Source organism: Oxyura jamaicensis, chromosome 14 (assembly GCF_011077185.1).
Source record: "Oxyura jamaicensis isolate SHBP4307 breed ruddy duck chromosome 14, BPBGC_Ojam_1.0, whole genome shotgun sequence".
Lineage (NCBI taxonomy): Eukaryota > Metazoa > Chordata > Aves > Anseriformes > Anatidae > Oxyura > Oxyura jamaicensis.
Window position 1 is genome coordinate 12,631,332 of NC_048906.1, and position 13,427 is coordinate 12,644,758.

The 13,427-nt window shown below is 59.0% G+C and overlaps 1 protein-coding gene across 8 annotated transcripts in view; it reads right to left on the reverse strand.

Annotated features, from left to right (window-relative positions):
* LOC118174297 (ankyrin repeat and fibronectin type-III domain-containing protein 1-like) overlaps positions 1-13,427 on the reverse strand; it is a 188,095-nt gene that overhangs the window by 135,551 nt on the left and 39,117 nt on the right. For 7 of the 8 annotated variants that reach the window (XM_035339561.1, XM_035339562.1, XM_035339559.1 and 4 more), the window contains one exon: positions 2,093-2,286. In XM_035339561.1, coding sequence (XP_035195452.1) covers positions 2,093-2,165 — 73 coding nt within the window. In that variant the 5' untranslated portion in view covers positions 2,166-2,286. Of the gene's footprint in view, positions 1-2,092; positions 2,287-6,397; positions 6,522-13,427 lie in introns of those variants that run through there. The other variant, XM_035339557.1, reaches the window with a different exon arrangement.

Sequence of the window (13,427 nt, forward strand, 5' to 3'; positions counted from 1 at the left end):
CACCGTGGGCACCTTGGCAGGCAGAGGTGTTTCAGGAGGTGGCCACGTGCCCGTGCTGAACTTCAACGGAGATGCAAGGTTGGCACTCATCCAGCCCTTGTGGGCTACCCAAAACACTCGGGTGAGTAGTAGGGAAGTTGACTGCAGGGTTCTGCTCTGAGCTCAGGGCCCTGCTGGAGAAGGAAGAGCAGAGAGGGCAACAACAACAACAAAATTCTCAATCCCATCCCTACGACTTCCCACAGGCACGGAATAAGGAGTGGCAAGCAAAAGGCAGCGCGTTTCTCTGTGCTGCCAGCCCACGAGGCTCCCAGCGTGATCCCAGCGATGCCACCAAACGGTCAGTGGTCTGGGGCAAGGCAGGGGCTGGGGGAACCCTCCCTTCCTCGCCAGCAGGCAGAGGGCTCCGTGAACCTCCGGTCCATGCGGTGCTTTGCTCCCGTCCTCCTGTCCAGAGGTCACGTTCCACTACTGGCACAGTCCCTGCAGCCAGAGAGGTGCCGCACCCCTGCAGGGCGGGCCAGGGCTCTGGCATTTACCTAAGTCGCCGTTTGTTGTTCCAAGACTAAATTTGTCTGAGCCCTGCCTGCTACAGGTAAATACTGCTGGACTGCGATCCAGGCTGTGAGAACGGATACAATAGCGAGGCAATGCTGAGAAAAGCGTCTTTTCTTCATGACAGCATGCTGATAGGCTTAATGAGCAGCTAATTAGCAGCTCCTGGGCGTCAAGGAGCCAGGAAAAAAAAAAAGCCTGGGAGGTTCTGGATAGAAAACAACAACTCATTCATTCATCTACAGCTCGGGCTACGGAGGGAGCTTCCAAACTATTTCCACACTCCCCTTCCTACCATCCTAGACACCTTCCAGCCACAAATAGAGCAACAGGCGCGGCTTTTTGCCCTCCACCGGGACGCAGACCTCCACTACGCATCCAGCTCCGTCCTTGCAAACCGTGCCTTGGTGGCCCAGGAGATGCGGAGGGCTCACCGAGCAGCACGAGCCCTCTGATTCCAAGCCCAGAGTTACCTGCCGTTACCTACCCGCTCCCGAGTGTCCCCATCCCTCCTGTCCCCAGGGGGCAGCTACACCAGCTTTCCACAGGTCCTCCCTCCCACGCCCAGACCTGCTCTTGTGGGAGAATTAGCAGGACCAGGAAATGAAATGCAGTCTGCAGAGCTTTAAAATTAATCCGTGGCTTGGACAGCTGCTCTGCTTGGTAGGGCTTGCAGCAGTCTGACAGCGAGGGGGTTAGATTTGAAATATTTTTTTTTAAGAAATAAAAAAAAAAATCAAAGAGTGCTGGTAGACGGGAGCTGTTTTATAAGGGCTTTATTTTGCACTGGATTGTCAGCCCTGGCTCGCGAGCCTTATCTCTGTTTCAGTGCTAATCGCTTTCCCCATCATTCTTATGGCCCCAGCGTGATTCTGCTGGCACCAGAAGCGTGAAACTCTTTGCCCATCAACAGTTTCGCCAATAAACTTGCTCAGAGCAGCTGGTCCAACCGTATTAGTATTTCATCAGGATCAGCACAAGAGCAGAAAACAGTAAAATATCCTCTGCTGACATGAAGGCCAACGCACGCTCCCAGCCTGGGGAGCATCTGCCACAGCAAACCCCCTCCCCGGGCCAGGGCCACGGCACAGCCACGCGGTGCCACCCTGCCTCTGCTCCCCACGGGGACCAGCAATGAGCGCCCCGAAGCCACTCGATGCTGTAGAAGAACGGCACCTCGGCCCGCTGGGGAGGCCGGAGGAACCCGGAGCAGCAGCTCGCGTGTGGCCAGGACACCCAGGTCTGAGGCTCTGAGCATCACCTCCAAGCCAGGGGCTCTCACAGCCCGATGCGGCTTTTTTCATCGGTGTAATAAAAGGTGGGGGGGGGGGGTTAAATAACAGGCGCAAAGAAAGGTTCAGAAGTGGATAAAAGAAAAAATCTCATCAAGAACATTTGGTTTTGAGGCAGGATAAACCCCCCACAGACAGGGGCTGGATTTACCTTGCTGCTCGCACCCCTGGAGAACAAGGACACGTTGGGTAAGATTTTGCTGCCCCCCAGGCAGAACGGGCAGAAAGCTCTCCCCGGCACTCACCAGCAGATGGGACCGTGCAGCCCTTCTGGCCGTCAGAGGCCGAGTGCTTCTTGTAGGACTTCTGCTCCGGCATCTCTTCCCTATATGCCGTGGAGTCGAGGAGGGGAAGCCTGCTCAGGACCGGCGACTGCGGGATGCTGGGCAGCGTCCGGGACTTGCCCAGGAGCGGCCTCTGCAGCTTTCTGTCCAGAGACCTGCAGGGGAGAAAACAGAGGGTACGTGCATTGGAGCAGGTGGAACGGCTGCCTTCAAGCCAGCACCTTGCCTGCAGGACACGTCGCTACCACTAGCCAACGTTTTCCTCCAAAAAGCCGGAGTACACCAGTTCTGGGGGGAGAGGGAGCCAGGGGGCAGCTCCCCCTTCGCTGAGCTCCATCCCGCCGCACCCCCCCAAGGGACAGTCCCCAGCTGCTCTCCTTGGGGACGGCGCTGGCCCAGGCCACGCTGCAAAGGTCCCACCCAGGGGTGGCAGGGTCTCACCCGCGGCCACCCAGCCCTGTCCCCTCCGTGTCACACCGCACACACCCCGCGGGGCTCCCCGCACACCCCGGGGGGCTCGGCGAAAGGCTCCTCCGTGCAAAAGGCTCTTCCCACATCTCATGCTGAATGAGAAGGAGATTTGAATTTCCACCCGAAATTCAGTTCTCAGCTCAGGGGTACTCATTTGTTCTTGTGCCTTCAGCTTAAATAGTTCTTTTCCCTCCACGACGCTTGCTCCCACGATTATTTCCAGCATACAGCAGTCATATCCCCTTTTTCCTGCATTTTCCCAAGCTGGTTAAGGAGGCTCTTCCAGTCTCTCCTTACAAAATGAACTTTCCTTCCCTGCGGTTGCTCCCACAGCCCTCCTCTGTGCTCCCTGAGCACTGGGGCCGAGGTCCCGGTGCAGACCATGGGGCCAGCAGCACCGAATTCATCCCATTTCCTCCGAGTGACTCCTCAAGGTCACGCAGGGAGAGCCGACGGCGCAAACGCTCCCGACCCGCGGCGGCTGCCTGTCACCGCTCCTTTTATGAGGATGATCGTTTTTCACTCCCTTACAAACGTGGCAGCAGCGCCTGCCCGGTGTCAGCATCAGAGGCAATTCACGGGCAAGCAGCGACGGCCTCAGCCCTTCGGGGACCCTGCGATGGAGCCGGGCGAGGCGCCGAGCCGCAGCCGCCTCCCGTGGGACGCAGGGCAGGAAGGCAGGGCAGGAAGGCACAGCGCTGCCCGCAGGGGCCTCGCAGCCAGGCCTGTACCCGGGGGGCACATCGGGAGGTTTACAAAGGGGTGGCGTCGGCTGGATTCACCCTGCATCCACAGGCATCCGCCCAGCCCCGCAGAGCAGTCACTGAGCGCTCAGGGGATGGGGACGGCCGCAGGGACGGCACCGCTGGGGCCGCGGAGTGGCACCGTGCCAGCCCTCCGCCCCAACCCTTCCCCGTGCTTCACCTGCATGCACGTGGAAGCAAGCTGCGCCAGGAGAGGTGAGAAAAGGATCAGCACCCCGAGCTGCTCCTGTTGCAGTGAAACCTACGTAGCTCTCAGGGTAACACATCGCGCTGGCACAAGACAAAGCGGACACAACTCAGCACACTGCTGCGCTGCCAAAACGAGCCCCGGGCTCTGTCCGAGTTCAAAACGTATTTTTTTTCTGGCATGTAAATCTCGGTGCTTTTATAAATGCACCTGCGTGTAGCTCCATCGACTGCAGAGCGGCATTAGCATTTTAAATGCTCACACGACTTCGTGCCTACATTGCCGCTCGCCCGGACTGCACGAGGGTAAGAAGGGAAGAACCCATGCCCTTGGAGGAGATATTTTTAAGCTGTGCAGCTGAAGACGATGATTTATCTCAGAAAGAGCAAAGGCTCCGTCAGCAGCCAGAAACCTGTTTCTCTCTGAAATCTGCCTTGAATTCCCAAGCACTGCCCAGCTCCGCGGACCCAGCGCCCCGCGCGCAACGGCCTCAGCAGCAGCTGCCAGCCAGGCCCCGCTGCTGCCAGCGCAGAGTCACGTTGCTCCGACGGATGCTTCCCGAGCAGGCTCCAGAGCTTTGTGTTATCAAGGATGCCACATCCCATTAGTAAAGATCCCTGGTGGGAATGTAAAGCTCAATTAGAAGAGCCATAATCAATGCTGTTACAGCCTATAAATAGCAGCCGTTTGGTGTTGTGGTAGGAAGGAGAGCGCATACCCGAGCGCTGACACGGGTGGCAAAATCCTTCTGGCTGCACATGAAAGCTGAGGCAGGAGCCCGGTGACGGCCCCGTCGCTCCCAGCCTGCAGCCAGACGGGGAAATGTGAGAACAGGCACCAGGGCCAGGTCCCTGTCACCCCCCGGGACAGCCCAAGGGGGTGGCACCAAGGTGGGCACGAGCACAAACCGCCCCAGCTTCGCCCTCCCCACCCGAGCCGCAGCCCACAGCACCCAGGGGCACAGGTGCTGCTTTCCCCAGGCTTTTCCTGAAAGCAAACCAGCTTGCAAGAGCGGCCGCCGTGAGGAGAAAAAAGAGGCAGAGCACATCTCAAATCAGGGCTGCAGCCAGCGCCTCCCTCCCAGCGATGTCCTTACTGGTGGTGTCCTTACTGGGTGGCTTCTCTGGAGCCTGGAACTGCAGGGAAGGAGAGCGAAAGGGCTGAGCAGAGGGAAAGGGGCAGACAGCAGGCTAACACAAGTCAACCAGGGAAAGCCAGAACCCTGCAAGCAACACCTGCTTCCCCCTGACCTCTCCTCCCCGTTTGTTTTGGTGTGGAAAAAGCCGCTTCCCAGCCTGACCTGGCTTATTTTCATTTTAAAAGTGAGAAGAGAGAGCCTCTGCCTCACCCAGGGAACGGATGGAGAAATCCTGATGCTGGCCACGGTGGAAAGCCTGCAGCCTAACAGAGAAAACAAACAGGAGGGAAAATAACCCCACGGCACTGCTCACACAATCCCAAATCCCAGTGAACGTCACCGACTCGCAGGTCACCTCCAGCACAGCTCCTGGAGGCGTTTGAGGGCGGCGATGTTCCAAAGCCTCCCCGGCCGCAGCTCCGAACCCCAGCAGCTCGCAGGCGAAACCCAAGAGCCATGCTGTGCTCATTCTCCTCCTCCACAGGGTTCAGAGTCAGACAGCTGCCGAAAACTGGGAACACGAGGACGAGAGCAGGGCACAGAGCAGGGCTGGAGGCGCAGGCAGTGCCCAGCAGCGCCCGCAGCCGCAGGGGAGCAGGCAGCAGGGAGCCCCGCACCCCGCCTGCCTGCTCCTGCGCTGCACCGAGGGGACACAGCGCTTGTACGGGATAGGTCCTAGCCCCAAAAGCCAAACAAGAATCCAAAAAAAAGAAAAGAAAAGCAGTGGAGAAGCCAAAGGTTTCCCCCCTTCCTGCAGGACCGCCCAGAATTTCACAGCTGCTTTTCAGCGACTCCCCTGCACGCTCTCAGTCAATCCATTCCCTAAATCTGTCGCGAACTAGAAGCTTACAAAGCTGAAGGTGTGGGGGAGAACGGTGAGGTGAAGCACAGGGGTGAGCCCAGACACGGGACGGGGGACCAGGAGAGCCCAGCTACGGCACGGGGCCCCCGGCTCACACCCGTGCAGAGGCGCCTGCTCCTGCTGCACCAGCGCTGCTCAGGCAGCTCCTCCAGCGAGGTGTCACTTAGCAACCCGGCCTCAAAAACCGGCACAGGTTCCAGCTGCATCCAGAAAAGGCAGAGCTGCTTCGAGCTGGGAGGAGCAGTCCCCCACCACGATCCTCTCTGCTGGGAGAAACCCTTCCCTGGGCCAGCTTGCAGGGACCCAGCTGGGGCCTGGGTGCCAGGCCCAGGGGCAGCCTCGAAAACCAAAGGCGCAGGAATCAGGAGCAGCGCAGCCTTCACGGGGCCTCGGCGTGCTTGGAGAATCACCCGAGTTTGCTCTGAAAACCTCGGCCGTTCTCAGCAGACCCCGCGAGTCACTGCTGCTTTTCCAGTGACCCTGTGAATTGCGAAGCCGGCACGGATCGCTGAGACATCCACCCTTCACGCTCGGGAACGCTCACCCCGAGCCGATCTCCTGCTCTTGCCCCACGCTCAGGCCACGCTGCCCGGCCGTCAGCCGGACCTCACCAGGTCCCCCGGCACCTCACGCAGAGCCACCGAGGGAGGTGCCCGGCGGAGCAGAGACCCCACGGCACCGCACAGGGCACGGCCGAGCCCTGCCACCCGCCCCACGCCGCTCCCCACCACCCCCCCAAGGCACCGCTACCACCTGCCCCCTGCTCCCGAGAGCATCCCTGGAGCAAGAGGAGCTCGGGAGGGCCCGGGGAGGCAGGGGGCACGGCGGGGACCACGCACCGTGCCCGGTGACGTCCTTCAGCTGTTTGGGACCGGCCCAGAGGCAGCAGCATGCCCTTCTGCTGCCCGAGCCGGGCACAGTTGGAGGAGCTGAGCCGTGCGGCATCGCTCTCTTCCCAGTTCCAGCCAAGCCTCCGCAAAACTGTCTTCATGCTGCTAAAAGGTAACAAGGGCTGTGGAGCGGAGGATGATAGCTGAAAACAGAGCAGCTTTTATCTGGCTGCGAAGCAGTTTCAAAGCAAAACAAAAAACCAAAACAGTATTCAGCTTACAAGTTCAGGAAGGGGAAAAAAAAGAAAGAAAGAAAAAAAAAAAAAAAGTGAAGCTATAAAAATACCTTTCCCAAGCTCAGCTGTGAGCTGGTAAATATCATGATTTCTACCAGCTGGTTTGCAAAAGCTTCCTCTCCTGCTATTTCTCTGGAGCCAAGAGCATCGCTCCAGCAGGGGCCATCGCCCAGGCACGGCACGGAGCAGCCCAGCACCGGGGCCACAGCTGCCGCCACTGCCGCCAGACAGCATCTCCGTTCGGGTGGGTGCCAAGGACCTCGAGGGTCCCGGGAGGTGCAGGAGCAGAGCTCGCACACCCTGTGCGCCCCAAAATGCCGGGAGGACCTCAGGGAAATGCTTTGGGAGAGCTGGAGGAAGAGCATTCAGCGTCTCTTGCCTCCTCCCAGCCCAGCCACGCCCCAGAGATGGCCCACCAAAACCCACCAATTACCAAATTCCCCAGAAAAAGGCCAAAAGCACTTCCCATCGCAGCCTTGGTGGTTGGGAGCCCACACAACCCCCCCAGTCCCACCAGAAGGGACGCCCGGGAGGGTCCCGACGCGCTGGGTGACCGACCCCCCCCCCCAGCACAGCACAGCGCAACCACAAGAGCGCGCAGCCACGCGACAGTCACGTCACCCGTGGGGGCTGCCGGCAGCAGCGCATCCCTCCGGGCACGCACTCAGCGCGGCAGACCCACTGCCACTGCGTGGGCACTCGCCCCCAGCACCGCTGACGCCACCCCCATTGGGTTTTGCAAAGCTGGTCAACGGGAAAAGACATCAGCAAGGGCCCAGGCGGCACCTCTCCCTTTTGCTGGGAAAATAGAGACGTTTCAGATGAGCAGTTCGGAACCCAAGCACCGTGGCTGTGCTTTACCAGGCTGCCATTTCAAGATTTGCTTACGTGCCGAGTCTGAATGGGAAAATGAAATGCTCTGAGGGCCCTTTGCTCGCTCCCATCGTGCTGGTGTCTCTCCTTTAAAACTCCCCAGCTCTGCTCCCCAGCCACGCGCCCCGATGAGATCCCAGCACGGATACGTGCTGACCCTGCCACGCTCCAGCAGCCGCAGCCGTCCTCTGAAAAACCCAGAGTCCAAAACCAGAAAATCCCCAGGGCCAGGGAAAGCAGCAGAAACATTTAAGGGGTGTGAACATCCCCCCAGCTCACAGAGCTTTCTTCAGACAGTGGGGGAGGAGGGCAGACGAAGGTGAATGCGCTCTCGTGCCAGCAGGACAGCAAAGCAGGCGAGCGTCCTCCCTGCGCGGCCGGAGAGCATCGCCTGCACCCTCACCCCCGTCCCCGCGCCCAGCACCAGGCTCTGCTGCCCCCAGGCACCCGCGAGGCAGAGCGGGGGCTGAAGGCATCTCGAATGCTCAGCAGGGAGAAGAGCAACACAATTAGACAGATTTCTTTGTTTTAAACAACAGACCTTTCAGGCACGCACCGTTATTAACGGTTTACGTTTAAAGGCTGGGGAAAGCAGAGATGAGAAGAGGTTATGTGACCTGCCAAAACCTGGGGCAGAGAAAAAACCTCCCCGTTCCCAGACACACGTGATGCTGAGCCATAGCCCTGGCTCCCGCTTTTCTATCGTGGCCATTATTCAACTCCTGCTTGCCCATGAAAAATTTCAGAGACGAAGGCTAACGAAGCGTAGGTAACACGGAAGATGAGCATCCTGGCTGGCTGCCTTGCACATAAACACGCAGCGGCCTCCTGTGCACGTGCCAGCACCTCCTGGGGAGGACGCGGAGGCACCTCAGCACGGCAGCAGCACGGCCACCACCTCCAGCACCCGCTGGCCTCTTCTCACTGACCGCAGGCAGGCACAAAGCCCCACAGCAGGAGAAGAGCAGGGATGTGCGCTCACTGCTTTCCCCCCCCCCCCCCCCCAAGGTGCTCACCGGCTGCCTGGCCAAGCTCCCGACCCCATCTCAAGCCTCGAGGCACAGGGCTGGCTTCCCCTGGGTGCTCCAAAATCCAAGTCACACGGCAAAGGAGACAAAGGAAGCTGAGATCGTCTCGTACAGGAGACTGCTGCTGCTCACAGACATGGGCGAACTGCTTCAGGCATGAACTCCGAATGCTCCGGCGCAGAAAGCTTGGCTTGTTTTAAATTCCGTCATTTCTGCAGCACGACTGAGCCTTCCAGCACTGGAGGTTAACCATGGCAAAGCTCGCCTGTCTCTACTAACCCCTGGCAAAAAATAATCATTTGATATTTAGGTCAAAAAACTGTGCAGGTTTGCACAGCATACTGTTGTTTTAAACCCTCCTGGGCACACAGGGCCCTGCCTCCCTCCAGAGCCTTTGGCTGTCCTGGGTTTTGCTCTGAAGCACCAGAACATCAGCAGCATCAGAGGCGATACATCCACGGCTGGGAGAGCACAAGCCCAGCCAACAAGGCAGATTTATGACATGTTGCGGTAACAAACACCCCTAAGAAATGTTTTTTTTGTTTGGTTGGTTTTGTTTTTTTTAATGAAGGAGTAACAGATGCACACAGGAGAGGATGCAAAGCCTTCGGCGAGGGCAGGGCTCCTGGTGGCAGCACTCGCCTCTGCCGCCGCGGGGCTGGGTGGGTTTGTCCACCCGTCTACCAGACAGACACAAAGAAAGCACGAGGAGCAAACAGCCCTGAAACAACAGGCAGGAAACCCACCCGTCATCGCACTAGGGTGTTTTGGTCAGCCGCCAGGAGCAGCACGCCCTGCCTCAGCGAGCCGAGCGCCGTGCCCACTGCCACCAGCACGCAGAGCACGGAGCCGCCCCGCGGGTCCAGCCCTGGTAGCACCAGCAGCAAAGCTCCTGCTCCTGCTCAGCCCTGCCAGCTCGGCTGCAGGGACGGGGCAATTGCAGCCCAGCAACCGCAGATAAAGGCAGAGACGGGTCCCTGAGAGGGGAAGCACGTCTGCTGCTCCCTGGGAAGAAAAACGCTCCCAAAAAATCATCATTTTGAATAAGCCCCTGCTCTCTCCACCTCTCTCCGGAAAAGGCTGCTCTGCCATTAAAACCAGCACAGCTGCTTGCTTCAGAGCCTTAGCAGGCACACGCACCAGGAAAGTGAACCCACACGGCTGCGAAACCCACTGCTTCGGTGCCTCTCCCAGCCCTGCAGCCCAGCCCCGAGGCTGCTTCTCCTCTTCCCCCCTGCACAAGCACTTGCACGTAATCAAATAGCACACCCCGAAGGGTTAAAGGCACCTGTAACGAGAACTGCATTCCCGCCTCGGTCACAGAATGCATATTCTCCACCTATTTATTCCCCACCGTCATCTGGTGGGCGCTGGGTGGTTGGTGCAGAGCAGGCTGGAGCCGTGCGCGTGGTTTTGTGCACCCCGAGCAGCCCAGCCCAGAGGCAGAGGTGGAGCAGCTCAGGTGGGAAAGGTCCTCAGAGACCAGCCAGTGCCACCCCCCCGCCGTAGGCAGGGAGCTTCCTCAGCAGAGAGACGGAAACAGCTTCGGGTCCCACAAGTGGGACTGCTGGAGGGCCAGCAGGGTGGCAGGAATAAATAGCATTTATTTTAATGCTTTCTATGTGCCAGCTGGGGGTGCAGCTCCGAAGAACCCCACACCGCACACCAGGACAGAGCCCTTGTGAAACCTAAGTACTAGCCATTTTTCCTGTAACAGAAAAGTGCACTGAAGCTTCCCAGTTCTTCATAAACATGGATTTGCAGGCAAAAATAAATGTTAAAACAGGTGGGAGTTTGGCCTGTGTAATAATGGCGGTCACCCAAGCTCTCAGAACACACCAGGCCCAAAGTACTCTGCCCTTCCTATTTCGAACGCTCCAAAATCTCCTTTTTTCTCCCTTTTCCCCCTTGAAATGTCTCTTCCTGAGCCCAGACGTGGGGTGGTCACCCCTCCTTGCCCCTCCGAGGGTTCAGCAGCCCCTGCACAGCTCTGGCCCTGCTGCGGGCCCTCAGGACCCGCTCCCGGTGCGGGGCCTGCAGACGGCCGCCCGCCCCGCGCGCCCGACCCGAGGCTGCTTCTCCTGTTCTCCCCTGCACAACCGCTTGTCCTTAAGCGACCAGCACACCCCGAAGGCTGGAGGCAGCTGGGGAGCCGCCTGGGGCTGGGGGGCTGCGAGCAGGGGGAGCTGGACGCTGCTGATCTCTGCCACGCGGCGCTCCCGGAGGAAGAGGGGGAGAAAATACGGTGGGAAAGGGCTCGGGGGTTGAGATAAGGACAGGGAGATCGCTCACCAATTAGCATCAAGGGCAAAACAGTCAGCGGAGGGAGATTAATGTGATTTATTGCCTGGCTAGAGCAGAGAGAAACTAAAAGCAAACTGAAAACACCTTCCCCTTGTCCACTCCCTTCTCCTTCCTCCCCCCAAGTGGTGCTGGGCAATGGGGGCTGCGGTCAGTACCTGATGCTTCATCTCTGATGCTTCTTCACGGGCACTCTGCCCTGTCCCACGGGGTCCATCCCCCAGGAGCAAACTGCTCCAGCACGGGGCCCCCACGGGCGGCAGCTCCCCCCAGACCCCTGCTCCTGCGTGGGCTCCTCTCCACGGGCTGCAGCTCCGGCCGGGGGCCTGCTCCTGCGGGGGCTCTCCATGGGCCGCAGCCTCCTCCAGGCCACCTCCACCTGCTCCAGCGGGGGCTCCTCCACGGGCTGCAGCGTGGAGATCTGCTCCGTGTGGGACCCATGGGCTGCAGGGGGGCTTCTGCCCCTCCTTCACTCACCTTGGTGTCTCTGGGCCTGCTTCCTTCTGTGTTTTCCCGCTCCTCTCTCCCAGCTGCTCTTGCTCAGCATTGTTTTTTCTTTGTTAACCCTTCCTCAAGCCTGTTCTCCCAGAGGCACAACCAGCGCTGCTCATAGCTCAGCTCTGGCCAGCAGCGGGTCCTTTCTGGGACTTCTCTAACACGGGCAGCTTCTCTTTATAGAGCCAAGTTAGCGTCTTCTCTAGCCTGAGGCAATTTCTACACTCCCGCGACCAAAATCGTGCCACAGAAACCCAAACACAGCCAGCCAAGGGAGGTAAAACGGGGACATAACCCTGCCCCCTGCCTTCAGGCAGGAACCTTCCCCTCACCAGCCGCCACTTTTATTAGAAGCTGTTCACATTCGCATCCGCCGCGTGAAGCCGCTTCCTTCCCTGCGCAGCCCCCGGTGTGTGCTGCCGGTGCCTCTGTTTCCTACCTGCACACCCACCCAGCTGTGACTCAGTGCCAAAACAGTGGGGGAATGAGGCATCAAACAGTCTTTCTAGCAACCATGACTCACAGGCCGAGGCTTGCTGCCGGAGTTTTCTGCAGTCATGCTACATATGTAATTCTCCTTAATACCGATATGACTTCCTCTTCCTCCCGCTGGGCCACCCAGCCATCCTTCCAAAATAAAGGATGACTATCCCTTTTCTGCCTAATCCAGGCAAAGATGAGCTTCAGCGTGTGCAGAAGATAGCCGGCTCTCAGCCTCATCTCCTGTCCTAACGCTGGGCTTTGAAAGGAGCTCAGGAGCTAGACGTGGAGGAGGAAGGCCGGGTGCACACCCCCTCACTGGGATTTAGATGGGACACGGCCCCCGGACCCAAAGAGAGGATGCTAAGAGCACAGAGGTGCTTTTCTAGCCTGTCTGAACCAGCAAGCCTCAGCCAGCTCAGGCACCCATGTGTGTGGGATTTGGTGGGAGCCACCAGGACAGGACACCAAGAGGGGCAGCCAGCAGCCCCCCGGCAGGAGCTGCAGCCGGGTGAGCAGGCAGCGGGGAGCCACACCGGAGGGGCCCCGTGCAAGGGCAGGCTCGCTGGGAAGAGAGACTTCTTCTCCACACTGCTCCCCAAGCCCCTTCCTGCTATGGCACAGCCACAGCAATACAAACAACAGGGAAAAAGGCTCTGAGGGCAAAGCTAAAAAAAAAAAAACCCTCTAGGTTCGACATGCAGAGCCCAGGCAGCTCAGTCATACGCCAGGAGCTAAATGTCATTTCCTCCCGGGGCACTGCCACTCTGCTCACAAAACAAAGCCCTCTATGTCTGATGCCCTGCCACCTTCCCGAGACCTAAGGGATGCAGCGTTCGCATTGCCAGGGGAAGGGGAGAGGCAGAGGAGTGGGGAGGGAGCCCCAAACCACCACCATACGGCACGGTAGAAGGGGCAGCAGCTGCACAACCCAGGGGCTAGAAGGGGCTAGAAGGCTCCGCTCACCCCAACAGCGCTGCGGGGCCAGGGGACGTGTGGGAAAGGCCCAGGCACAACAGGCGGCCGGGAGGGAGCAGCGGCTGTCCTGCTTTCGGACCCCTTGAGCACTGCAAGCGGTGCTCGAGGACAGCCATGGGCTGCCCCGCATGCACCCCACAAACGGCCACCAAGGTCCCCAGCGGTGCCCCGCTGCCTGCGGGGAGCACTGCGGCCAGCACCTTCAGCTCGCTGCTGCCTGCTCTTACCCGGACACACGGCGACGGGGGCTAAGTCGTAAAGATGCTGAGTGTCCGCTGCTGGTAACTTTAACAGGATTAACTTCTGCCAAGCAGGCTGCGGCTCTGAGTCACCCACACGGGATTTAGGACTATTTCCAGCTTGGCCTGGTTCAGCACCAGCATAAAGCAGCTCCATGCATCAGCAGCGGACACGTGCATTTTTTTTTTTTATTTATTTATTCTTTTATGTAGGTTACAAAGATCTGTTATAGCAAAAATGCAAATACACGCACCCACACACATTTTTCTGCTGGCCTCTCAGCAGGTGAGGTGGGTGTCAGAGCTGGGAGAGCAACGAGGTCTCACACACAACTGCCACAAGCACTTGTTTTG